The following is a 20,678-nucleotide window of genomic DNA, read 5'->3' as shown; positions in this document are numbered from 1 at the left end:
AGCTTAATCTGGTGCAGGGTATCAAACCTTCTAGCGGGTCACGCAAAACAAAAAAGAAACCCACAAAAAAAAGAATCAGAAAAGAGTGTCAGTTAATCCGTCGAACATCTCAATTTCAGTCTCACGTGCGCAAATAGAAAACCAGAAATGAAACTAAACTGATTTTCGGGTCTCTTTAGAATTAACTCGGACCCAAAACGAGAATGCTAATTGGCTGGACAAATGTTTGTCTCTCTGAAATTTCCACTTGTCATCGTTGATGGTTCATTTAGAATGCGGTCTGTACTTAGCATTGACTACGACAACGTCACCCACAGTTGTTCTTCAAACGCGCTTCGACCATGTCGGCCCTAAGGTATCTGATCTTTGGCCTCACACTCCACTCCGCCTTGGCGGCTCACAATCTCACCGAGTTCCTGTTGCATCGCCAGCGTCGCGGCCTCATCTTTCAGAACAGCGGTTCGCTGAAGTTCAGCATCGGACCCTCGATGCCTGTACCTCTGGGTGATCCTGTGTCCTTTCGCTCCTGTGTCCTCTCCTATACGCTGCAGGGCGGCACCTACAGTCTGCCCACGACGCCCATTTGGCCATGGGATAAGTGGGAGGTAACATTTGCCAGATCTATGCAGCAAATGCGTCGGAATATCGAGAGGCATACGGCAGGCGGAGGCGTTAGATATGCGGACGATGCACGTTTGTTGGCCTACATTGCGCTCGAGGAGTATTTGGGCAGAAGGAACAATGATATGACTGTGGGCAGACAATGCCTGCTGCGTTCCATATGCGAGAATGCCCAGGTCCATCATCATGTTGGCATTTTCTCCGAAATCCTAAACATTGTGCTGAGGTGAGCAAACAATTTAGCCATGTTCTTTGCCCCCTCGCACTCTACGAGTATGCACTCATCATTGCTCATCTTTGAACCATCTCTTTTGTAGTCCGGGCAAAGCGGATTTAGATAACTCGTATCACGATGCCTTTGCTGCCGGACAGGCGGGTGCTAATTGCCTGGGCCTCTTTAAGGCATGTCCACGTGGCCTCAACTTCCTCGACGAGCTGCTGATGTTGGAGCACAGCTTTAACTGAAGGTTTGATTGATTGGATTTTCGTTTGCTCCGGTTTGTTCGTTATGGATTGATGACGCATGGACGCATGAGACAACAATAAAGTTTGCTTTTTTTCTTCCTGTTTGCCAAATCAAAGCGCATAACTAATGCTTCTTGTTGTTATTGTCGGTTGTTGTTGTTGTTGTTGCTACCGTTGCTGCTGTTGCTGTGGCTGTTGCATAATTTGTGTTGCTGTCAAAGGACTCTGCGGTGAGTAGGGGACAGAGAGAGAGGGAGAAAGGAGTTTGGAAGGGAATTGTGGCAGGAAACGGCATTAAGGGAGCCTGCACAAACAAAACCTACAGCAGATACAGCTAAACAAACATTAAGGTTTACACGCATGACGATATCACGAAAGGAATTTATTGTGAAAGTAAGATTAGTAATTAATCATATATGATTATTTTACTATACATATCTAATGAGTTCTTATTTAAATAGTCATTACTTTGTAATTTAATCTTTAATGTTAGCATAAGTATGCGACTGTCTATGAATGGAACCTGTTACAAGTTAAAGGTTGTAAATTTAAGGGGTAACTTGTACAGCTCTAAAATACATTTAGAAGTTGGGTATGTTCCTTTTAATCTTAGAAATTAAACAAAATGATTGCAAATATCTGTTGCTAAAGAGTTTTCTATTATAATTTTAAAAAGATATACATATACTTACTCAGACAGCGCGTAAGTTTTATAAATGCCTTATTGATGTGTTTAAATCTTATTTTATTCATTCTTACTTGATTTTACAGAACATTTCTTTGGTAAATAAGGAAGCAAGTAATTTGCACTTATTCATGAAACTTCCACAAATTTATATTTACTGTAGCTTCTGTTGCTGTCATCTTCCACACCTTTCTTATCATGCATTTGCTGTACACATAAACGTGGCAGCCACAGGATTGTTACCTATTCGCATGCTGCATCACAAGTTCAAATACCGCAAAGTTGCACAACTGCCGCGCGTCTGCCTCATGCCACCCCCCCGCCCAACACAATGCCGCGCACTTGCCACTCCCACACCATGCCAACAGCGCACTCATCAACAGCGTTGTTCGCGTTGTCATAATCGCATTTGAATTAGCTGTGCATACAAAACGACGACCGATTGCAGAAACAGGGTGTCTCCGCTGTACTTGGTTTGCTATAGCTCAACACTGGCAGTGTTGGCAACACCCTGTGCTGCTGTCGCGTTGTCAGTTGTCGTCAGTGTGTAGCCACCTGACAAGCCTAATGTGCCACTTAAGACGCATTTATTGTCTTTCAGTTGTCGCTGCAGCAGAAACAACAGCAGCAGCAATCGTTGTTGTCGCTGTTCTTGTTGATGGGGCTGCTGCATTTCCATTTAATTGACGCCATTGTTGACAAAATGGCGGTCGCTTGCTCGCTGCATTGCACAGCACTGCAACTCAACGAACTTAGCGAACGCCTCAAGGCATTAATGCGACGGCTTTCTGGGAGGAGTTAGGCAACACTTAAAGACTGTCAAAATCAGCATACAACTAATTTACAAACATTTAACAACACTGATTTATATGCTTTTTAAATTTCATTCAGCAAACTAAAACAAAGTGATATATTTTTGTTCAGTTTTTTATTTGTAAACAAAACAATTTAAATATAAATGTTGTGCTACAATTTTCTCTAATTGCCTTTTTCACTTTACAACTTTAAACTCAACCTGGAGTCGGTTTTGTAAGGAAACTTTTTATTTAAACTTTTAAATGAAAAAACTTTAAACTCAGCCAGAAAATAAATGTATGTTGCACTACAATAAAAACACAATTTCAATTAAAAACTTTAATCTTTAATAAGTTTATTTAAAGTAAAATATTTCACTTTTACAACTTTATTTATTTGAACATTTGAATTCAGAATTTAAAGCTGAACTTAGCCCGCTAAGTCAACTCACAAACCTGCACTTTAATGGCTCACATCCAAAGCAAAGGCGTCCAGCACAGAGTCACCTCGAGGGCAGCCCGGAAAGTGCCGCAAGCAATCCACACCTGCCACGCCTGCAGCATGCGCCTCCCTGTAAACATTCCCGAGTAACGCCTTGCCGGGTCTGCAATTTATCACGTTAGGAGAATTGGGGAGGCAATTGGGATAACGATCATTTGCACTTACGTTAGCAGCACATTTAACAGCTCGGCCATAATCCCCACATGATGATGCACTTGCGCATTCTCGCACATGGCACGCAGCAAGCACTCTCGACCACGACCCGTGACGCCACTGGCGCTGTCCATGTATTGTTCCAATGCAGTGTAGGCAAAGAGTCGTGTGTCATCCTCATGCGAGGCATCCAGCTGTCGGATCTGTTCGTTCAACGATCTGGCAAAAATAGTCTCCCACTTGTCCCAGGGATACAAAGGCGTCGAGGGCATTGAGTATCCTCCAAAGTGCAGCGTATAGTAATGAAGGAAACTACGCCACACAACCGGATCGTCCAGCTGCACACCCATCACAGGGCCGACGACCAGGCGAATGGTTGCTCCATTTGGATATACCAGTTGATGACGCTTCTGACGTGCATGAAGGTAAGCCGTTAAATTCTGTGTGGGTGCAACGACATCGTAAGCGGCGTGCAAGAGTTGCAAGAGGCACAACGCTGACAACAAGCGGAGAAGTATATGCATTACGAGTTCCAACAGCAGTCACAACCGTTATGACAAAGCTGAAGAATCGTATCAGCCGCCTGAAAATATTCTTCGTCAAACCAAATAAATATTTACTTGCGCAATTAGCAGTGAAATTGGGTTATAAAGCCATCAAACTGAGCTGTGCAATAATAGGAAGCTGTGTACCAGCTATTTGTTGAAGCTGCACAGAATTATTTCTTGTTTGCCCAACTAATTTGTTGTTTCATTTGTATTGTTAAACAAATTTGAATTGCGCGCTCAATGTGTAGCACTGCCAGCCGCAAGTATGTTGCCGATAACACACACCGATAAGTGGGAGTGTTGCAAATGAATGCTAGCGGCACAACTGTCAGTGTGACCGTGTCAGCGAGCATGTAAACACAAGAATTTCGCAAAAACGCCGCGCATTCAACGATTCGGTCACACCCTAACGAACTAGCATTCAACTTTAGTAGACATCTGTTTAAAAATTAACTAGAAAAATGAGCAACGAAGCGGCGAAAGCGCAAATCTCCCAGGAGAAAATTGTGGCCCGGTTCCAACAGCTGCGGAACGAACAAAGAAATTTGGCCAACAGCCTAAATACGTTGGAAATGGATCTGCGTGAACACAAGTGAGTCAGAATGCACCGCTTAACCTAACCTACAAAAAAAACGCAAACAATTAATTGGTATTTCTTGTAATTCCAAAATCGTCAATAGAACTGTGATAGAAACCCTTAATTCGGCGGATCCGGAACGTAAGTGTTTCCGTCTCATTGGCGGAGTGCTGTGCGAACGCACCGTCAAAGATGTACTGCCCCAGTTGGTGGAGAACAAGGATTTCATGGCGAAAACAATTACAATGGTCACCGAAGAACTGAGCAAAAAAGGCTCCGAAATCAATAAATTTAAGGAAGAGCACAACATTAAGATACGTGGCGAACAAATTGGAACCGACGGCTCCAAGGCATCCGAGGCGGAAAGCGCCACCAAAGCGGAAAACCGTAATGTGCTTGTGTCCAACTAACATCTCTAAGAACATAAAGAAGAGCATAAGCCAAAATGAAGAGAAGAACGAGGCGTATTTATTGTGGTTCACGAATGCATTGATTGATTCTAATGTTATATGTAATTTTAGCTATTAAGGCGCAGTTCGACACCAACATCATCAACACCTACTCACACACACTAATTAATGCCTTGATTCCAACTAAAATGCAAAGAGACGAGACACCAAATTCATACAGCGAGAGATATAGTCACGGGTTCCGCATTTGCTTTATTGTTCTTCGATATAGTCACGCGATTTGCATATTCTGAATTTTTCCTCGAGTAGTGCTTTATATATGCGCGAGTCATTTTGAAATGATTGAATTGTGCACTTGTCAGTAAAACTTAAATTTAGTTTTCTGCGCAATTTATTCTTGTATACAATTTATCTGTATATGTCAAAACAAAAGAGATGAGATACTAAATGCATTTGTAATGTACATAAAGCAATATAAATTATCAATATCTACTCCGAGTAGCATAATATTTGAAGAAACTATATTAGCTTTTCAATAATATGTACGATTCTGCATAGAGTAAAATGTTGAATGTAATTTTAGTTCATGTATTTTGAACAACTGCGATTTATTGCAATACCATAAAAGTGATTGAATTTTCCAGAATATTCGGCTTAAGAAAATCTCTTGCATTTCAAAAAATTGCGATAATAATTTGTTTAAACTCAATTGATAAATTGAAAATGTATCTTAAAGCAATACAACAACTAAGTCGAAGTCTCTCGGTCTGTCTTAAGGACCTTCGCACCTCGATAATTGCAATCAAGGCATTATTTCACATTCATTCGCCCATCGAAATCCCCTCATTTAACACAGCCTCAACCACACAGTCTTACACACTTAACAACAACACGCCCACGTTGAAGTCCGGCTAACAATTAAAAAAGAAAACGATAAAGAAATTCGATTGGATGATCTTTATTGACGTTGAAAGTCGCGCTTGCCGCCCGATTTGCTCAGCAGACGCACATTCGTGATGCAGATGTCATGGGACACAGCCTTGCACATGTCATAGACGGTAAGAGCAGCGACGGCGACAGCAGTCAGCGCCTCCATTTCCACACCAGTTTGGCCGGTGCAACGCACGCTCGCCTCGAGACGGACGCACTTTTCCGCCTCGAGAAGCGTGGCCTGCACACGGACCGAGGAGAGCGCAATGTTGTGACACAATGGGATCAGCTGGGAGGTCTGCTTGGCACCCATTATGCCCGCCAGCTGGGCAATGCTCAGCACATCGCCCTTGGCCAGCTCGTTAGCTGCAATCAGCGCCGTGAGACGCTCTCCCACCTGGACGAAGGCCTCGGCTGTGGCCACGCGTGTCGTCTGCGCCTTGGCGGCCACATCAACCATTTTTGCTTTGCCCTGGGCATCGATGTGCGTCAAGTTGCTGCAGTTGCGCATCTGTAAAAGTGGTTTCTGATGAGGATGAAGCAAGTGCTGCTGCCTGATGTCAACTGTGGCGTAACCTGCAAGCAAACAGCATGTGGGGAATGATGGAATGTGTTGTGGCTGTCTCTCGCTCTCTCTCTCTCTCTCTTGGGGATCTAGCCGCCTATGAGTATCATTGGGCGATTTTCCATCTGCGACAGATTCAGCATGCCTAGAGGATGCCCAATTAATACACATAACTCTAACTACACGAATTCTTGGAGTCCTAAACTCACCTGCATGTTGTCGCTTCTTGCGCTGCACAGCGCTGCCAATCAACTCGATGAGCTGCTCTTCCGTGCACTGATCGCTCCGCAGGGCATCCCTCAGAGAATACTCTTTGTTGCCAAATAGACACACCTTGATGTTGCCATCGGCCGTGAGACGCAGTCGATTGCAAGTGCCACAAAAGTGTTCCGTCATCGAGGTGATGAAACCCATTTGACCTGCAAAACCTGGCACCGCATACGCCTTGGATGTGTCATTGGGACCATTGGGCAGTGCCTGGAAGTCGGGAAAACGCTCTCGAATGATCTTCACTGTTTCGCTGTAGGAGATGAGACGTTCCGTCTGCCACTTGTTGCCCGAGAAGGGCATGTACTCAATGAAGCGGACATCAACTGGTCGCTCACGTGTGAACTCGACAAAATCACAGATTTCATCCTCATTGAAGTCGCGCATCAGCACGCAATTGACCTGGACATAAACTCGCATTAGTTCTAGTTGATGGCGGGTAAGCGCAACTCTCACCTTAGGTCGATAGCCCAGTTGAATAGCCAGATCGATGCCGGCAATAACTCGCTCCCATCCCTTGCGTCGCGTAATCCGCTCGAAGCGATCCTTGCGCAGCGTGTCCAGACTGATGTTGAGCGAATCGAGGCCAGCGCGTTGCAGCGGCAGCAGCAGACGTGTCAGCACCAGGCCATTGGTGGTTATCCCTACGTGCTCCAGCTGTGGCAGCGCCTTCAGCTGTGCCACAATCTCTACAATGTCGCGACGCACTGTTGGCTCGCCTCCCGTCAGGCGAATCTTTCGCACTCCCTGCTCCACGAAGATGCGGGCCAAGTGAAGCACTTCGTCGGTGGTCAGCAGCTGTGATTTAGGCTGGAGCGGCACACCTTCGGCGGGCATACAGTAATCGCCTGTAATTTCACCATATGTCGTTAGTCGTACAATTTGCTTATCAAGTATACGCAAGGTTGTTCAACATTAGAGAGATAACATTGATTGGTTTTGGAGGCATTTTAATTGAATTCGTTTCTTCACTTACAGCGCAAATTGCAGCGTTCGGTGAGTGAAATTCGCAGATACGTATGATGTCTTCCAAAGCTGTCTGTGAGCGGTGAAGTCGCTGCTTGATTCTAATGATGAGACGCCTTAATTTAATTCCATTCCTGTTTAGTATATTAATCATGTTTACCTGTCTGATTGTTGATCCCCTCAAGTGGCTGTCAGTATCCAAATCGTGCTGTTGAGCACCTGTTGCCACAGTTTTTGTCGCCGTTGCCGTCGCTGTCGCCAATCTGTGGAATTGCGAACCGGTTGCCATGCCCGAGAAGGGGCGGCGAGAGATTTGTGCGCCGCATTGGAACAGCATTAGCTTGGCGCGTTTCACCAGCAATCTCATTTTGATGAATGTGTATTATATCTCTGTGTATTGACTTGTTTAGGACTAATCAAAATTGTTATTAGCACGCTCCGCTTCGTTGCCTCGATTACCTAACCTGCAAGTGCCCTGTAGGGGGGCTGGCTGTGTCTGACATCAATTCAACTAATTCAGACAACTGGAATCGTGATAAGCAATTATTTAAAAGTGCTTACCTTAGTACGTTTGTTCTCCAAATTTCGGCGTGTTCCTCCAGCTCTAGCTCGAGCTATTGCGCGATGACGAACTGCAGCCGGCAACTCTTGTTTATAAACTGAACGCTCCGATCATATGGCGAATTGTAACGTTGCTTAGAGCTTTTCACGCAAAAGCTTCCACACACACAAGCACGTTGGTTGTCAGTGTGTGTGAATGTGGGGCAAATTGCTGAATGGGCTATTATCTCTCTAAGCTACAGCGTCTGTACCAATGACCAGCTTGTGAAATACCCTGTGGACTATGAAGATATTTATCAATCTTAACAGAATAGCTATTTAACAATATTAAAAAAAAAGTTAAGTGTACTATCTACAAAATTAAAGATTATGAAACCATTCTACAACTTTTATGGAGATTTCCTTTTTTCGTTAAATATGTATAAATGGTACATATCTATGATTTCTTCAACATATAAATTTCTTCATTGTCGCAGAAATCCATTTCATATATCTACCTTATTATTAGTATGATTTCTTCTATAACAAATATTCTTAATTGCCACTAACTTACTATTTCGAATACATACTTTTATTGATTTTTGTCCTCTATATTATGAACTTACATGAAAGTAATAAAAGATTTGTATATGATAGGTGGCACTTAATCTCACCCTATCCAAAATACTTTCAATATACTTATACATACGACACTTGATAGTAAGGAGAACAAAAATCAATAAGCTTCCGTCAAAATACATATGTTGGATTGAATTAGAATCTCTCCCCTTTTATGCCCTATGCTCTACGCCTCTGTGTCAGCCTCCGTTGAACTCCGATAAACAGTCTTCTCGCATTCACACATTCTCTCGGTTCTCGCTGAAGTTCCTTCAAATTCAAATTCTTTGCCGCACTCAGTCTTCTGTTTGCATCGCTGCTGTTTGGATCGTCCGCTGGAACATTGTTTACTCGAGATCGGCACTGCTTGACTTTGTTTATTTGAAATTCGAATTGGTTTCCACCAAATACATACACACATCATCATCATGCGTTCTCGCCACACATGGAATATCAAGCGGGTGTCGTTCATACTCTGCGCTGTCCTCGTGCTCTATGTCTTTGTGTTCTCGGGAAGCTATCGCAAGTATCAAATAGACTCTGTTATCGGCAATACGAAACCGGAAAGGGTTTGGGAATATGTTGCGGACTTTAACAAAATGCGCCTACTAAATCCCACAATGTAAGCTATCATAAACTACCCGCACTTTCTTCTTCTAACTGACAGCAATCTCTTCATTTTTCCAGCCTGAATTTCAAGATTCTAGCTGATCACGGACATGCTCATGATTGGCGCTATACGGTGGAATATACGGAACGATTATCCCATTGGCCGCACTGGCTGAACACGGCGACAGCCAAGTACGTGGTGACCAAGACGATGCCGGGTGTCACGCCCCAAGAATGGGCAATTGAATCGAATCATGAAACTTGCTTCTTCAACGGTTTCTATTGCTGTAAGTTGTGCCACAAGCACTTGACTCTCTGCCACATGTTTTCACTTCTCTCTCTTTATCCCTCAGTGCATTCGCATAGCGACTTCCGTTTCAGTGCTCGCGGTGATGATACCTACGCCAATGAGAAGATCGAGTATCAATGTCCACCGCTTCTGAGCAGCGCCTGTCGACGGGAGCTCGAGTTCCAGCGACGTGCCGTCATGTACAATTTGACGCACATTCTGAAGCGTACATAATAAAAATAGCTCATCATTATAGTCCATATTCCATCGGTCTAGACTAGTTTCTTTTTAATCTGCATGTATTTCCGCAATTAAATGTTTAACAATTTCATATAGTGTGCACAAAAAAAATAAGAGTAATGAACTAAATTAGCTAGTGAACCATTCAGCTAGTTGTGAGTTTAAACAAATTAATTGAATACATATAACTTCATGTACTTGGTAACTAAATTATAGGGTCAAGTTAAAACTTCAAGCTATGCACAGTAAAAACTTTAAAAACTGTCAATGGCCTCAATGTGATTTTGAAGCTGTTAACTTTTCATCGAGGTATTTAATTCATTAGTGAATACCTCTCTCAAATTAAAGTACGATAGAGTTAATTTAATGAGTGGCTACAACTCAATTGTGCTAGAATTGTGAATTCTTCGACTTCACATTAAAGGGAAAATCTTAAAAATATTTGTAAATCCATCGAACGGATTTCGTTAAAGCCTTGGCAAGTTGTCAAAGCACGACTTGAGTCTTGGTCTCTCGAGTCTTTTTTCAATTAGATCATGATGTTGCTTGTAATCTTTATCCTTCTATCACTTGAAGAGATTAAGTTGCTTGCGCTTCGTTGGTCCGCCACTTCGTGCCACACGAGCTGCGGCTGCTTTGTCAGCTGGCACCTGTGGAGTGCTGGGTGCACTTTGTGAGGTTGTCGCATCGGCGGTGCCAAACCAACGTGTCAGCTTCGTTGACTGCGTCGACTTGATACTTTTCGGTGATTTGCGTTGTGCCGGACTGAGCACCTGAATACGTTGGCCAGTATCCTCGGGTGTGCAACCAGAACCTATCAAGTACTTTGTTATTTTATTGCGCTGTTGCAATTGCTGCGTGGCTTGTGGTTGCTGCTGATGCTGCTGCTGCACTTGAAGAACAGGCGACACATGGCCATTAGAGTTGAGACGCAGTCGACTACCGAATTCGCCATTATTTGTTATCTCAAAGATATCCTCGTCAAGCAAAGTGAAGCGACGCTGTGGCAGCTGCTTCTTTGGACTCGGCAACATGGGCAGCAAATTGATGCCAGATTTGTTGGTCTTGGTTTTATGTGGCTCAAACATGTTCTCTAAGATGTCCAGGCAAGAGCGCTCTCGCTTCTTTTGAGTTCCTATTGATTGCTGCGTCTTGACTTGATGCTGTTTCACCTCGGAGCCAAAGATCTTGAAGCCTTCGAAAGGCGATGGCTGGGGCACAGGTTGCGCCAACGTAATCTGCGACAAATCGGAGCAATTGCTAAAGATGTCCGGCGATTTGTTCACTCTGGCACGCTGCTCGCCGAGCAGCAGACCAAAATTGGAAGTGGATGCGCTTGGCTGTGATGGTTCCTTGGACACCTTTCGCTTCAAGGCTCGCGTGCGTCGACTTTGCGTGTTGGACTGTTGTGAGCACTCTTCATTCGAGCTGTTGATCACCACAACCTCTTGCTTGGGTATGGAGCTGGGCACAACGATCACCTCCGAGTCGCTGAAGAAATTCACATTCAAGCTGGACGACAGCATTAGTGGCGTCGCCTGAGGCACCTCGGGTATACGAAAGTCCTGAAAGGCCTCCAGCTCGGTGAGGTTGTCGGGCAGCTTTTGGGCGCACTGCAGATACGAATAGTCGGAGGCATTGGAGCCGGAACTGAGCAGCTCTGGCGTGTCCACTTTTTGAGTAATATTCGCTTGCCTTGATGACTCTTGCTTATCAACTTTTTGAGTAATATTCGCTTGCTTTGATGTCTCTTGCGTGGCAACTTTTTGAGCTATCTCCGTTTTCTTTGTTACCTCTGGCGTGACAACTCTTTGATTATCCTGCGTTCTTTTTCGTGGGCGACCTACTTTTCTTTTTGGCGGTGGTTCGTCTTCTGTCATTGTTGTCGATGATCTGTTGTCCGCTGTCTCCTCCTGCTTAACGTTATCTTCCTCCCGCTTGCGTTTACTCGCTTTTGGTGTTTGAACCGCATCATGGCTACGCTTGCCTTTGACTGGGCTTTTCTTGTCATATTCCAAAGCCTTCAAAGGTGACATGTATTTACTTTGTATGCGCGATTCGGCAGATCGCGTCAGTCGTTGCATGCCACGGGTCTGTCGTTGGTCCACATCATCGGAGTTCCTGTCGCGTAAGTATGAACGCCGCGTCTTTGGCTCTGAATTGGGAGTCGCTGATCTTTCTTGTTTGAGTGGTCCCATCTGCTCGTCTGCTGAGGTCTTTTTCTGTTGTGGCGTCTTCTTGGAATTAGCAGGCTCAGTCTTCATAGCTTGCTTTGTCTTCGGTTCCGTTGCCTCCTTAGGAGAAGTCTGTTTAGATTTCAAAGGTGTCTTTTCTGTTTGTGGCTTCTTTGCCGTCGTCTGTGATGGTTTCTTTGGCGTGGCCTGTGTTGATTTCGTTGCTGCTGTTTCTTCTTTTGCTGTCTTAGACTTTGTCTGTTCCTGTGGCTTCTTTGGGGTCACATTAGCAGGTTTCTTCACTTGCGTTGACTTTGTCTCCGCTTGTGGCGTCGGCGTCTTCGACGCTGCAGTTGCAGGTTTCCTTAACTGCGTTGACTTTGATGACGTTGCTTCATTTTCTGGTGTCTTGGACACTGTTTTAATTGATTGCGTTGGCTTCGATTGCGTCTTCTGTTCTTGTGGCTTCTTAAAAGTCTGCTCTGTTGGACCTGTAGATTCGGATTTTCTGCCCCGCGTTGCCTTTGATGTTGTTGGCTGATCTGTCGATGTATCTGCCACAACATTTACAGCTTGAACTCTCTGTGGTGACTTTTTCATTGGAGTCTTCTGCTGTTCCCCTTTTGACTTTGATGTTGATGCCTTCTCTGACTCAGACTGTGATACCCCTGTGGATTTTGAAGTTGTCTTTTCATTCGATGGTTTTTTAGTCATCTCTTCATCTGTTTTTTTCATTGCAGGATTTCTCAATGGTGCCTTTCTGGGTTCTGCGCTCTTGGAGGCTGTCTCCGTTTCTTGGTGCTTTTTTTGTGGCAACATCACACGACACAATCTAACATTTAATGACTTTCTGTTGCTATTTGAAGGCTCCGCTTCCTCTGTCTCTGATTCGGTAAGTTCAATATTTTCCGCCTGCTGCAAACGTTTAGTGAATTTCCGTTTCTTTCTGGTTGCTGGCGACCTTGTTGGCTGATGCGGTGGCGGTGTATTTGGTAGAGATATAATCTCGCAATCATCGCTGGAGACCGTGACAACATCGATGAATGGGCTGCGGCATTCATCTCTCTCATCATCGGCGCGCTCTTTGGATGCATCCTCAACTTCTGATTCAGACAATTGCAAGAACAACGGTTCCATGGCCACGACTTCATCACTGCACTCGGACAATATCTCGGCATTATCGTTTCCACCCGTCGTTTCGGGCTCTCGCTTCATGTTCCTCAGGCACTCGGATATCTCGTCTGTGTTGCCCGTGGAAAGCGGCTCTGATGAGGACTCTAAAGTTGTTTGGCTTATGGTGCTATTGCTATTGTTTTCTCCCAGCCAACGAGACAAATTGATCTTGTATTGCTCCTCAGTGACTAATGGCAAATAAGACTCGAACTGATGGCGGTAACGACGCAGGCGATAATCTCTAAAAAAACAGAAGTCAGATTAATACATATTAAATCATTTAACAAACAGATTATAATTGTGTCTACTTGATATATTCGCCTAGAACGCCGCGCTGCTTATAATATTCCTCGAGATCGACGCGTTTGCTGAGCACTTCCTTAACATCGGGCAGATGGAATTTGCGCTCAAAGGCGTGAATGGTTTTGTACTGATGTTCCAGGCAACCGCCCAAGCGCAGCACATTGTACAGCAGTTTTACGTCGGACTAGAGAGTTGTGAAACAATTAATATAAAATAGTAATTTAATAATATCAGACAGATAATACCGTTATGTCCACACTAGAGATCACAATGTTGACTTTGCCCTCATAATGCTTGAGCAGCATGGAACTGCAAAAAACTGTTGTTCAACGTAAACCCACGATGATCCACAATGATGTAGTCAAACTTCAGCTTGCTGAGATCACCGATACTACGCAGAATGCTCCACTTGCTCAGATAAACGCTATGCGCTGACTCTGTGCTGTCTGTATGAAATGTACAATAAACAATGGAGAAAATGGTGTAAAAGCTGTAGTCAAGTTTAGGCAACAATAGACCCTTTGTTGTGTGGAATATCAAAAAAGAGTTGCTTACCATTGACATCCTTTACCACACAGACGGACAGATCGGTGAGAACGCCGAGGTGAAACTGCCAGCCTGCCAACAAGTGATCATCATTCTGCAGTACCACAAGCGTCTTCTTAGACGTGTTCAGTCCACTCAAGAACGCTGCAATTGAGGCAGTTTTACCCAATCCGCTCTCATCGTTAAAGATACAAAATTCTTTTTTCGAGAACCGATCGTAAAGGAAACGCACAGCTTCAAGTTGAAAGGGTTTAAGATACTGCGTCGTCTGATTGCCGATGAGCACATTGTCGGAGAGGCGCAATTCCGCTGTTTGCTCAGAGACCAAATGATACATTTGCTCGATCTCTTTTAGATGTGGACGTGGTGGAGGGCCAAATAGATTGCCACGAGTATATAGAGAAGTTTCAAATATGAGAATATCACAAACATTGAGAATGAGCCAATTAGCATCTTCTTGGACGTCAGGGGTCCATCGATGTAATCGGGACTAAAGATATCCGCGAAATTATTGTTGTTGTTATTGTGGCTGTTGCTGATTAAGTTGTTGTAATTGTAAACGATATGCATGTGTAGAGCAAATGCAGCAGGTAGACGGGAGCGAGAGAGAGAGAGAGCAACAAAAAAACGCGCGTATTATGCAGCGCGGCAAAATACTTTGTTCTGGAGTCACACTCGAATTGTATCGAATACCGCTCGTATTCCGGCAACTTTCTAGAATATATTTGTTGCACTATTTCACAATAAATATTAATTTTAAGACCCGTTAAAATTGCCGAATGAAAATTCTTGTTCTTGTTGTGTGTCCAACAAAAAACACGTCTTTTCAACACTGCATTGCATTGGTCTGACAGTGTTGGCAATTTCGTTTTGAAAAATGTAACGAAGAATTATGCGTTTTTAATTAGCTGTTTGTGGATTTTATTACCCTGTCATGTAAAATAAAAGACATTTTATACATTAATATATACTATATAATACTATCAGTGTTATCAGTGATAGCCAACAGCTGGTAAAACAGCTGTCTTCTTACTCGAAACTTGGCAGCACTGTACGTTAGTGGTGAGCTGTTGCTTCAACCACAGATGGTCGACAGCTCTGTCAGTCACATTGCATCGCTTATCAATGTCAACAACAATAAAGGGTCTGCTTAAGAGAGCGCTCTAGTTTAAATAAAGTGAAACAAAGATAATAGAAATTGTACTTTATTATTAATTACCATTCAACGTACTCAATATTAAGTAACTAATAATGTCTGTGACTAAGAAAGCAAAACGCGGCGTGAAACGCTCTAATGACGGTGATCTGGTCACATCAACAGCTCCGCCGCCGGCCAAGAAGCGAATGGTGGTCACACCTTGGCGCGACACGTGCGTTTGTTTGAATATTGAAATCCACAGAATTCCCATATATGTAATCGCTTTATGCTTTCAGTGAAGAGTTTGGCTTGGTATACGATTGGTTGTTTGGCAACGCGACAACGCCGGACGATATTCGGAAGGCGCTCAGCCAGATGCGCATCTGGAACTTGCGACGCGGCAGCCTCTGCCCCGCCTCGGTGCTTGCCACTGCTGTCCTGGTGCATGCACAACTAGAAGACAAGCTGGGCAATGTTAACATTCAGACAACTTACGCCAGTGCCTTTACTCGCTTCTTCAACTTCATGTCCTCCATCATGCAAAGCTATAACATGAGCAGCATGTATGAGACAGCTCGTCAACTGGGTCTGCCCTCGTTCATTGTGGACTTGCGACATCTTTGCGCCCATGGACAAGAGCTGCCTCCCACTGCGATCTTACGGAATACCGCACAACATTGCATGAAATGGCTACATGAGTTTTACTGGCAGCCACAGCAGGTAACGATGAAGGATCTCGATGCACCGAAGTTGCAGCGCAAGGATAAGCTGAAGTTCGAGATGAAACTGAAAAGCCTCTTGGATATCTTCGACGTGGCCCTGGAATGTCAATTGAAAGGAGCTCAGAAGCTGAAGGAAGTGCGTAAATTGAAAAGCAGCGCCGAGTTTAACAAGTTGCGCATATTCTGCTCCAAACACAATGTAAAAACCTCATCTGAAGTTCTCAATAAGGTGATAAACCAACTGGGGATTGTAATTAAGCAGCATAATACAGCCATGAAGGATCTGCTAGACATATATATGGCCAGTGTGCTCAAGATGAAGTATTTCCTGGGCGCAGGAATCAGTCACAGCAAGGATGATCAGGAGGATGACATTATTCAGGCTACCCAGGAGCTGTTTCGTCTGTTGGCTGTACAGGGTTACATTTTGAATATCTTTGTGGCCTTTGTGTATCTGGCTGAGAATCCAAATGCAGATACGGAGAGTCGTCAAGGTGCCAGCTATTGGGCCATAAAAATGCTACAGACTTTTGGCATGCTTGGCCGCATGAAGCGCATGTATTCCGAGGAAGTGGAGATTGTAAGAGAAGTTGTCAAATATTTGAAACTCGTAAATTAAATTAGATTTGAATTTGCAGAATCCAACGACGACAAAGGCGGTAGACTTTTCGATGTACAACAATCCAAAGATGACGAAAATAATGCGAACTCTGCTCACTCATTCGGGTGTAGACCCAACTCTTACCTTAATCTTCGGCGATTGTCCCAAGAAACCATGTTCCTGGGTATTTGAGCAAGACTTCCTTCTGAACAGAATTGGTCACCTAAGCTTACACTCGGCCCCCCATTTTAAAGGGGTAAAGTTGTCAAACATCTGCTAAAATTATTTTATTAATGATGTGTTTTTATTGTAGTTTAATGCCGCTTGTGGACCCGCCATTCAGTAAGGAACAGACAAACGACATGCTTACACTATGCGACATGATAATAAAAAAATGTAATGGAGAAACAAAGGACGATACAAACGATAAGCAACAAAATGGACACAAATTGGGATCATTCTAAGCCCAAGACTTTTGGCCTTTGGACTTTGGATGAAGGTAGTTTTGTTTACTATAGTTTCATATTTAATGAGCTAATTTAATTTTTGTTTTTCAAGACAAACGTTGGTCAACTTGTGCCTTAGGAGTTGTGCCCCTAGATTCTGCATCGGATTAGTTATAATTTAATGTAAATTTTAAGCATGATATAGGCTGAAAGAAGTATGTACACTTAATTACTTTAACTAATGAAATGTATTTTACAAAGACTGTGACAATACAAGCTTTTGGATGACGCTTGTATAGTTCACATATAATAAACCATCAAGTAAATACAGCATTTATTTTGAAATAGAGCAGCATTCATTCCTGTTATAGTAAAATCCATTCAGTTTGAATATTCGCGCCAATGCCTCACCTCTTTTTGCTTGTTGCCACACTAATGTCGTTTTACAACACTGCCGCAATTCAAGCCATTAAAAAGCGAGTGAATTATAAACAAAAATAAATAATCATGGAATTTCAAAGAAGCGATGCTATGTTAATGGAAATATTGCAAGAACGTAAAACAATAACTGGATTTCTTGACGCAGTTTTTGGTTTCCTGAAGCGCAAGTAAGAAGACTACAAAGTAAATCCAAAATGGTTTTGATAAGCGTTGTTTACAGCACAGATTTTTATCACACGAAAAAGGATGCAACCGACAAAGTTGGCTTTCCGAAGGGAATGCGGGATCAAATCCTGTACGGTGCCATGCAACGTTACGATCCCGACTGCTTGCTGCAGACGATGACCGCGGAGAGCAGCATTGATGACAGCGGCATCAATGCACCGCCGGCAATAAACGAAGTCACAGTGGAGACGGAAGATCGGGAAGTGGAAACTCGACCAACACCAAAGGCCAAGAGCAGACGAGGATTTGAGCCTGCTGACCATAAGAATGGTGCCGTCTTCGAGCATCATTGCTGGTCACAAACCCTCAAGGATGTAGAGCTGCACATCCAGTTGCCCGAGAATCTGCAAGCTGCCAAGCAATTGAACATCGAGATCAAGGCACAACAGATAAAAGTATGCAGCAAGATGGGACCACAGCAGCTGATCCTCGAGGGAACACTGAGTCAGCGCATCAGGCACAACGATGCCGTGTGGTCCATTGAAGGTGGCCAACTGCTCATCTGTTGTGGTAAGTCAATGATCTATAGTCATAGCAAATTGTGCTAAAATTATGTATTATTTTGTAGACAAGGCAAAGGAGCGTTGGTGGGATCGGCTCTTTGAGGACGACGATGAGATTGACATCAAGAAACTGGACACTGAGCGTTACATCGACGAGTTGCCCGAGGATTCGCAGCAAGCCATCGAGAAGTTGCGCGTCCAGCAAATCGCAGCGGATCAGCAACAAAAGCAGGCTTTAGCCTCCATAGATCCCGAGCAGAGCAAGACTATGGAGCGTCTGAAGAAGGCGTGGGATGCCGAGGGTTCACCATTTAAAGGACAACCCTTTGATCCATCAATGGTGCGCATGAGTTAGTGATTTATTGATGAAATACAAACATGGGTTAGAATAAAATACTTAAAACTATACGAGAAGGCTGCAATCGAGACCAAGAGTTTGCAATTGAGTGAATAGCTCCTTAGAACGCCTTCAACTGGCGCTTCTTGCGCTCTAGCTGCACTTTCTGGTAAAAGACGTCCTTCTGATCGGTGGACCAGGCCACAAACATGTAACTGGTGAGCAGTACAGCAAGCAGCAGCCGATCCACGCTCATCACATTCGTTACAAAGAGAATCAAAGTGAAGCCCACGAAGGATGGATGACGCACATGTGAATACAGCTGATGCAGCTCAGGTGACTTGTATGCAGACGGCAGTGAGTAATTGTGTAGACTGTAGTACGCCTGCTTGATGCCCAGAAGATCCTGCAAGTCCATCATGGCACAGCCACCAAAAATGACGAGCCAGCAGATGGCATGGAAAATGAGGAAAGTCCACCAAAGAGCTGGAGATTCATCGACATCGAACTGCCAAAGCACTATGGAGGGGGCTGGCAGCCAGTTCGTGACTAGATGCTACAGAAATAAAGCGTGTTAGTTAATGTGCATGGAATGTAAACAAATTCCAAGGCTACAAACATGTAAACACAGCGATGACGTCAGAGCGTAAATAGTTCTCTCTGCGGTGGCCAAGCCCAGTTTGCGTAGGAGATTTTTCACAAAGGCTGACTTAAGGAAGCTGTGCTGAAATATGAAGGCAATAACGTAGAGCGTATCAAGCACAATAGGTCCATATGCGGTCTCCAAACGCGATTTATTGTCGAGTAAATTAAAGATCCAGGTGTGTGCCTTTGAAATAGAGCGCGGTGTGGAGAGGAAGGATGTGAAGCGTCCAAACACGTAGAACGTGTAGCTGATGGTGGCTATGGAGCACAGCAGCAAGAATAGTTTTGCAATGTTTGCCATTTTTTACTGTTTATTTATAAATACTTTGGATACAAAAATAAACAAACGAAATAAACAACGTAAATAACGCAAGCTAGTGAAGTGAAAATATGAAACCACTATCGATAAAGTTGAGTGTTACAAAACGTCCAGGCGACAAAGCAACTGGTCACCCTGAAAACGCAACAGCTGACAATTGTTTTCTTTCGCAGTGACTGGCAAATGCGGCTTTAAAACTGACGTCAACAAATTGTTTGCTTTCTTTGTTTTTTACTTAAATAGTTTATATATACGCTATACACAATGTTTACACTGTGGACACTGATTGAAGCCTCGCTGCTCTGCTTAAATGCCGTGTGCATTCTGCATGAAGAACGTTTCTTGGCCAAATGTAAGTAGACTAAAACCCAGACTTGCCGCAATTGCAACTTTTGACACGCTGCATTTACAGTTGGTTGGGGCAGACAGGCGGGTCAACAAGACTTTGGAGCTCCCAGTGCAAAAGATCAGCTGCTGAACCTAATTCGCTCTATTCGCACAGTTGCCAAGAGTAAGTAGCACATAATAATGGAAGCACTTTAAAGATTAACACGTGTCCCATCTCTTTCCCACTTTCAACAGTTCCGCTGATATTTCTTAATATAGTTGCGATTATATTTAAATTGTTACTCGGGTAAAACTTACAAGCTATTCTTTAATTAATAAATGTCATTGTCGATTAATGTCCTGCGTGCGACTTTCGCTGTAATACACACTTGACCCTATTCTCCAGTGCTATGCTATAAGCGTCCAATTTGTAGGCTGCCGCCTCCAGCTTGTCTACGGTATCGGATATTTCATCGATTTGCTGCATTAGCGGTGCCAGCTGCTGGAACTTGCCGCACAGCTCGCTAGTGCCCACATTGAGATTTTCAGCTATCTGTCGCATATCCTTGTATTTACCAATAGTGGCTCTGTTCATCTCCTCAAGCAATTTATAGTCCTCCAAAGGCGCGTTCAGTTCGTGTGATATATAGTCTTCAGTCTTCTGGAACATCTTTGTGGCCAACTTGCTGAGATTTGGATCATGGGCGTGTGCCAAGGCTTCAAAACTGGACGTCGAGGTAGACAGTGTGGGGCCACGCATCGGAGAGTCCAGCATGGGATTGTGGTCCTGATCCTTGGTCTGGTTCTGGGCCTGGGCTGCATTAGCACTTGTTGTTGGCTGCTCGTTATCCATGTTTACGATGTAAGGAAAAATTTTCTTGAGAGAAAATTACAATTCGAACAGCTGACGACTGATGTCGTTCTATTGTGAATGCCTATTGGTAGTGATGCGAAAATTTATTAGTGCCCACATCGATGGTAATCGAAATATTCGTATTG

General features: G+C 43.8%; 11 protein-coding genes across 15 annotated transcripts; 6 read left to right on the top strand and 5 right to left on the bottom strand.

Annotated features, from left to right (window-relative positions):
* The first annotated feature begins 305 nt into the window (after positions 1-305).
* Positions 306-1,214, top strand: LOC133845574 (uncharacterized). The gene is made up of 2 exons (XM_062280062.1): positions 306-847; positions 939-1,214. Exons 1-2 carry the CDS (start codon positions 342-344, stop codon positions 1,084-1,086), a joined length of 654 nt encoding a protein of 217 aa, XP_062136046.1. The 5' UTR covers positions 306-341; the 3' UTR covers positions 1,087-1,214.
* Positions 1,215-2,932: 1,718 nt separating this feature from the next.
* Positions 2,933-4,133, bottom strand: LOC133841511 (uncharacterized). Its single transcript, XM_062274055.1, has 2 exons — positions 3,233-4,133; positions 2,933-3,170 (listed from the first exon to the last, which is right to left on the bottom strand). Exons 1-2 carry the CDS (start codon positions 3,742-3,744, stop codon positions 3,029-3,031), a joined length of 654 nt encoding a protein of 217 aa, XP_062130039.1. The 5' UTR covers positions 3,745-4,133; the 3' UTR covers positions 2,933-3,028.
* Positions 4,134-4,154: 21 nt separating this feature from the next.
* On the top strand, positions 4,155-5,346 carry LOC133841512 (probable prefoldin subunit 2). The gene is made up of 2 exons (XM_062274056.1): positions 4,155-4,360; positions 4,449-5,346. The coding sequence occupies exons 1-2, from the start codon at positions 4,230-4,232 to the stop codon at positions 4,753-4,755; spliced, it is 438 nt and encodes a 145-aa protein (XP_062130040.1). The 5' UTR covers positions 4,155-4,229; the 3' UTR covers positions 4,756-5,346.
* A 351-nt stretch (positions 5,347-5,697) lies between these two features.
* Positions 5,698-8,166, bottom strand: LOC133841510 (molybdenum cofactor biosynthesis protein 1). Of its 5 annotated transcripts, none has more exons than XM_062274049.1 (6): positions 8,045-8,166; positions 7,644-7,979; positions 7,494-7,584; positions 6,974-7,365; positions 6,460-6,919; positions 5,698-6,261 (listed from the first exon to the last, which is right to left on the bottom strand). In XM_062274049.1, the coding sequence occupies exons 2-6, from the start codon at positions 7,848-7,850 to the stop codon at positions 5,714-5,716; spliced, it is 1,698 nt and encodes a 565-aa protein (XP_062130033.1). In that variant the 5' UTR covers positions 7,851-7,979; positions 8,045-8,166; the 3' UTR covers positions 5,698-5,713. The 5 variants fall into 5 exon arrangements, with proteins under 5 accessions (XP_062130033.1, XP_062130034.1, XP_062130036.1 ...); XM_062274050.1 differs by having other exon boundaries at positions 7,644-7,973; positions 8,045-8,152; XM_062274052.1 differs by having other exon boundaries at positions 7,644-7,895; positions 8,045-8,143.
* Positions 8,167-9,069: 903 nt separating this feature from the next.
* Positions 9,070-9,870, top strand: LOC133845991 (uncharacterized). Its single transcript, XM_062280690.1, has 3 exons — positions 9,070-9,263; positions 9,329-9,537; positions 9,604-9,870. The coding sequence occupies exons 1-3, from the start codon at positions 9,070-9,072 to the stop codon at positions 9,771-9,773; spliced, it is 573 nt and encodes a 190-aa protein (XP_062136674.1). The 3' UTR covers positions 9,774-9,870.
* Positions 9,871-10,127: 257 nt separating this feature from the next.
* On the bottom strand, positions 10,128-14,439 carry LOC133845985 (protein suppressor of underreplication). The gene is given in 5 exon segments (XM_062280684.1): positions 10,128-13,367; positions 13,435-13,613; positions 13,675-13,746; positions 13,748-13,875; positions 13,985-14,439. Coding segments are annotated over 5 exon segments (3,729 nt in total). The 5' UTR covers positions 14,313-14,439; the 3' UTR covers positions 10,128-10,345.
* Positions 14,440-15,048: 609 nt separating this feature from the next.
* Positions 15,049-16,731, top strand: LOC133845987 (uncharacterized). The gene is made up of 3 exons (XM_062280686.1): positions 15,049-15,345; positions 15,410-16,415; positions 16,474-16,731. The coding sequence occupies exons 1-3, from the start codon at positions 15,227-15,229 to the stop codon at positions 16,714-16,716; spliced, it is 1,368 nt and encodes a 455-aa protein (XP_062136670.1). The 5' UTR covers positions 15,049-15,226; the 3' UTR covers positions 16,717-16,731.
* A 589-nt stretch (positions 16,732-17,320) lies between these two features.
* LOC133845989 (nudC domain-containing protein 3) lies at positions 17,321-18,406 on the top strand. Its single transcript, XM_062280688.1, has 3 exons — positions 17,321-17,490; positions 17,544-18,058; positions 18,117-18,406. Exons 1-3 carry the CDS (start codon positions 17,390-17,392, stop codon positions 18,404-18,406), a joined length of 906 nt encoding a protein of 301 aa, XP_062136672.1. The 5' UTR covers positions 17,321-17,389.
* Positions 18,386-19,435, bottom strand: LOC133845990 (nurim homolog). The gene is made up of 2 exons (XM_062280689.1): positions 19,008-19,435; positions 18,386-18,944 (listed from the first exon to the last, which is right to left on the bottom strand). The coding sequence occupies exons 1-2, from the start codon at positions 19,332-19,334 to the stop codon at positions 18,510-18,512; spliced, it is 762 nt and encodes a 253-aa protein (XP_062136673.1). The 5' UTR covers positions 19,335-19,435; the 3' UTR covers positions 18,386-18,509.
* Positions 19,436-19,562: 127 nt separating this feature from the next.
* Positions 19,563-20,035, top strand: LOC133845994 (immediate early response 3-interacting protein 1). The gene is made up of 3 exons (XM_062280692.1): positions 19,563-19,704; positions 19,765-19,863; positions 19,935-20,035. Exons 1-3 carry the CDS (start codon positions 19,617-19,619, stop codon positions 19,988-19,990), a joined length of 243 nt encoding a protein of 80 aa, XP_062136676.1. The 5' UTR covers positions 19,563-19,616; the 3' UTR covers positions 19,991-20,035.
* Positions 19,595-20,624, bottom strand: LOC133845993 (biogenesis of lysosome-related organelles complex 1 subunit 2). The gene has a single exon (XM_062280691.1). The coding sequence runs from the start codon at positions 20,530-20,532 to the stop codon at positions 20,032-20,034; it is 501 nt and encodes a 166-aa protein (XP_062136675.1). The 5' UTR covers positions 20,533-20,624; the 3' UTR covers positions 19,595-20,031.
* Positions 20,625-20,678: the final 54 nt, after the last annotated feature.

Source organism: Drosophila sulfurigaster, chromosome 3, assembly GCF_023558435.1.
Source record: "Drosophila sulfurigaster albostrigata strain 15112-1811.04 chromosome 3, ASM2355843v2, whole genome shotgun sequence".
Lineage (NCBI taxonomy): Eukaryota > Metazoa > Arthropoda > Insecta > Diptera > Drosophilidae > Drosophila > Drosophila sulfurigaster.
The sequence above is the reverse complement of the archived record's forward strand: the minus strand, read 5'-3'. Positions and strand labels throughout refer to the sequence as shown.

Coding starts and splice junctions, on each gene's coding strand:
- LOC133845574 (XM_062280062.1), top strand. CDS start 342: ATGTCGGCCCTAAGGTATCTGATCTTTGGCCTCACACTCCACTCCGCC. Junction 848..938: donor ATCCTAAACATTGTGCTGAG/GTGAGCAAACAA, acceptor TCTCTTTTGTAG/TCCGGGCAAAGCGGATTTAG.
- LOC133841511 (XM_062274055.1), bottom strand. CDS start 3,744: ATGCATATACTTCTCCGCTTGTTGTCAGCGTTGTGCCTCTTGCAACTC. Junction 3,171..3,232: donor CTGTTAAATGTGCTGCTAAC/GTAAGTGCAAAT, acceptor GATAAATTGCAG/ACCCGGCAAGGCGTTACTCG.
- LOC133841512 (XM_062274056.1), top strand. CDS start 4,230: ATGAGCAACGAAGCGGCGAAAGCGCAAATCTCCCAGGAGAAAATTGTG. Junction 4,361..4,448: donor ATGGATCTGCGTGAACACAA/GTGAGTCAGAAT, acceptor AATCGTCAATAG/AACTGTGATAGAAACCCTTA.
- LOC133841510 (XM_062274049.1), bottom strand. CDS start 7,850: ATGAGATTGCTGGTGAAACGCGCCAAGCTAATGCTGTTCCAATGCGGC. Junction 7,366..7,493: donor CGAACGCTGCAATTTGCGCT/GTAAGTGAAGAA, acceptor GTGAAATTACAG/GCGATTACTGTATGCCCGCC. Junction 6,262..6,459: donor CAAGAAGCGACAACATGCAG/GTGAGTTTAGGA, acceptor GTTTGCTTGCAG/GTTACGCCACAGTTGACATC.
- LOC133845991 (XM_062280690.1), top strand. CDS start 9,070: ATGCGTTCTCGCCACACATGGAATATCAAGCGGGTGTCGTTCATACTC. Junction 9,264..9,328: donor CGCCTACTAAATCCCACAAT/GTAAGCTATCAT, acceptor TCATTTTTCCAG/CCTGAATTTCAAGATTCTAG. Junction 9,538..9,603: donor CTTCAACGGTTTCTATTGCT/GTAAGTTGTGCC, acceptor TTTATCCCTCAG/TGCATTCGCATAGCGACTTC.
- LOC133845987 (XM_062280686.1), top strand. CDS start 15,227: ATGTCTGTGACTAAGAAAGCAAAACGCGGCGTGAAACGCTCTAATGAC. Junction 15,346..15,409: donor GTCACACCTTGGCGCGACAC/GTGCGTTTGTTT, acceptor TTATGCTTTCAG/TGAAGAGTTTGGCTTGGTAT. Junction 16,416..16,473: donor ATTCCGAGGAAGTGGAGATT/GTAAGAGAAGTT, acceptor TTGAATTTGCAG/AATCCAACGACGACAAAGGC.
- LOC133845989 (XM_062280688.1), top strand. CDS start 17,390: ATGGAATTTCAAAGAAGCGATGCTATGTTAATGGAAATATTGCAAGAA. Junction 17,491..17,543: donor TTTGGTTTCCTGAAGCGCAA/GTAAGAAGACTA, acceptor CGTTGTTTACAG/CACAGATTTTTATCACACGA. Junction 18,059..18,116: donor CCAACTGCTCATCTGTTGTG/GTAAGTCAATGA, acceptor ATTATTTTGTAG/ACAAGGCAAAGGAGCGTTGG.
- LOC133845990 (XM_062280689.1), bottom strand. CDS start 19,334: ATGGCAAACATTGCAAAACTATTCTTGCTGCTGTGCTCCATAGCCACC. Junction 18,945..19,007: donor CGTCATCGCTGTGTTTACAT/GTTTGTAGCCTT, acceptor TTATTTCTGTAG/CATCTAGTCACGAACTGGCT.
- LOC133845994 (XM_062280692.1), top strand. CDS start 19,617: ATGTTTACACTGTGGACACTGATTGAAGCCTCGCTGCTCTGCTTAAAT. Junction 19,705..19,764: donor AGAACGTTTCTTGGCCAAAT/GTAAGTAGACTA, acceptor CTGCATTTACAG/TTGGTTGGGGCAGACAGGCG. Junction 19,864..19,934: donor TATTCGCACAGTTGCCAAGA/GTAAGTAGCACA, acceptor CACTTTCAACAG/TTCCGCTGATATTTCTTAAT.
- LOC133845993 (XM_062280691.1), bottom strand. CDS start 20,532: ATGGATAACGAGCAGCCAACAACAAGTGCTAATGCAGCCCAGGCCCAG.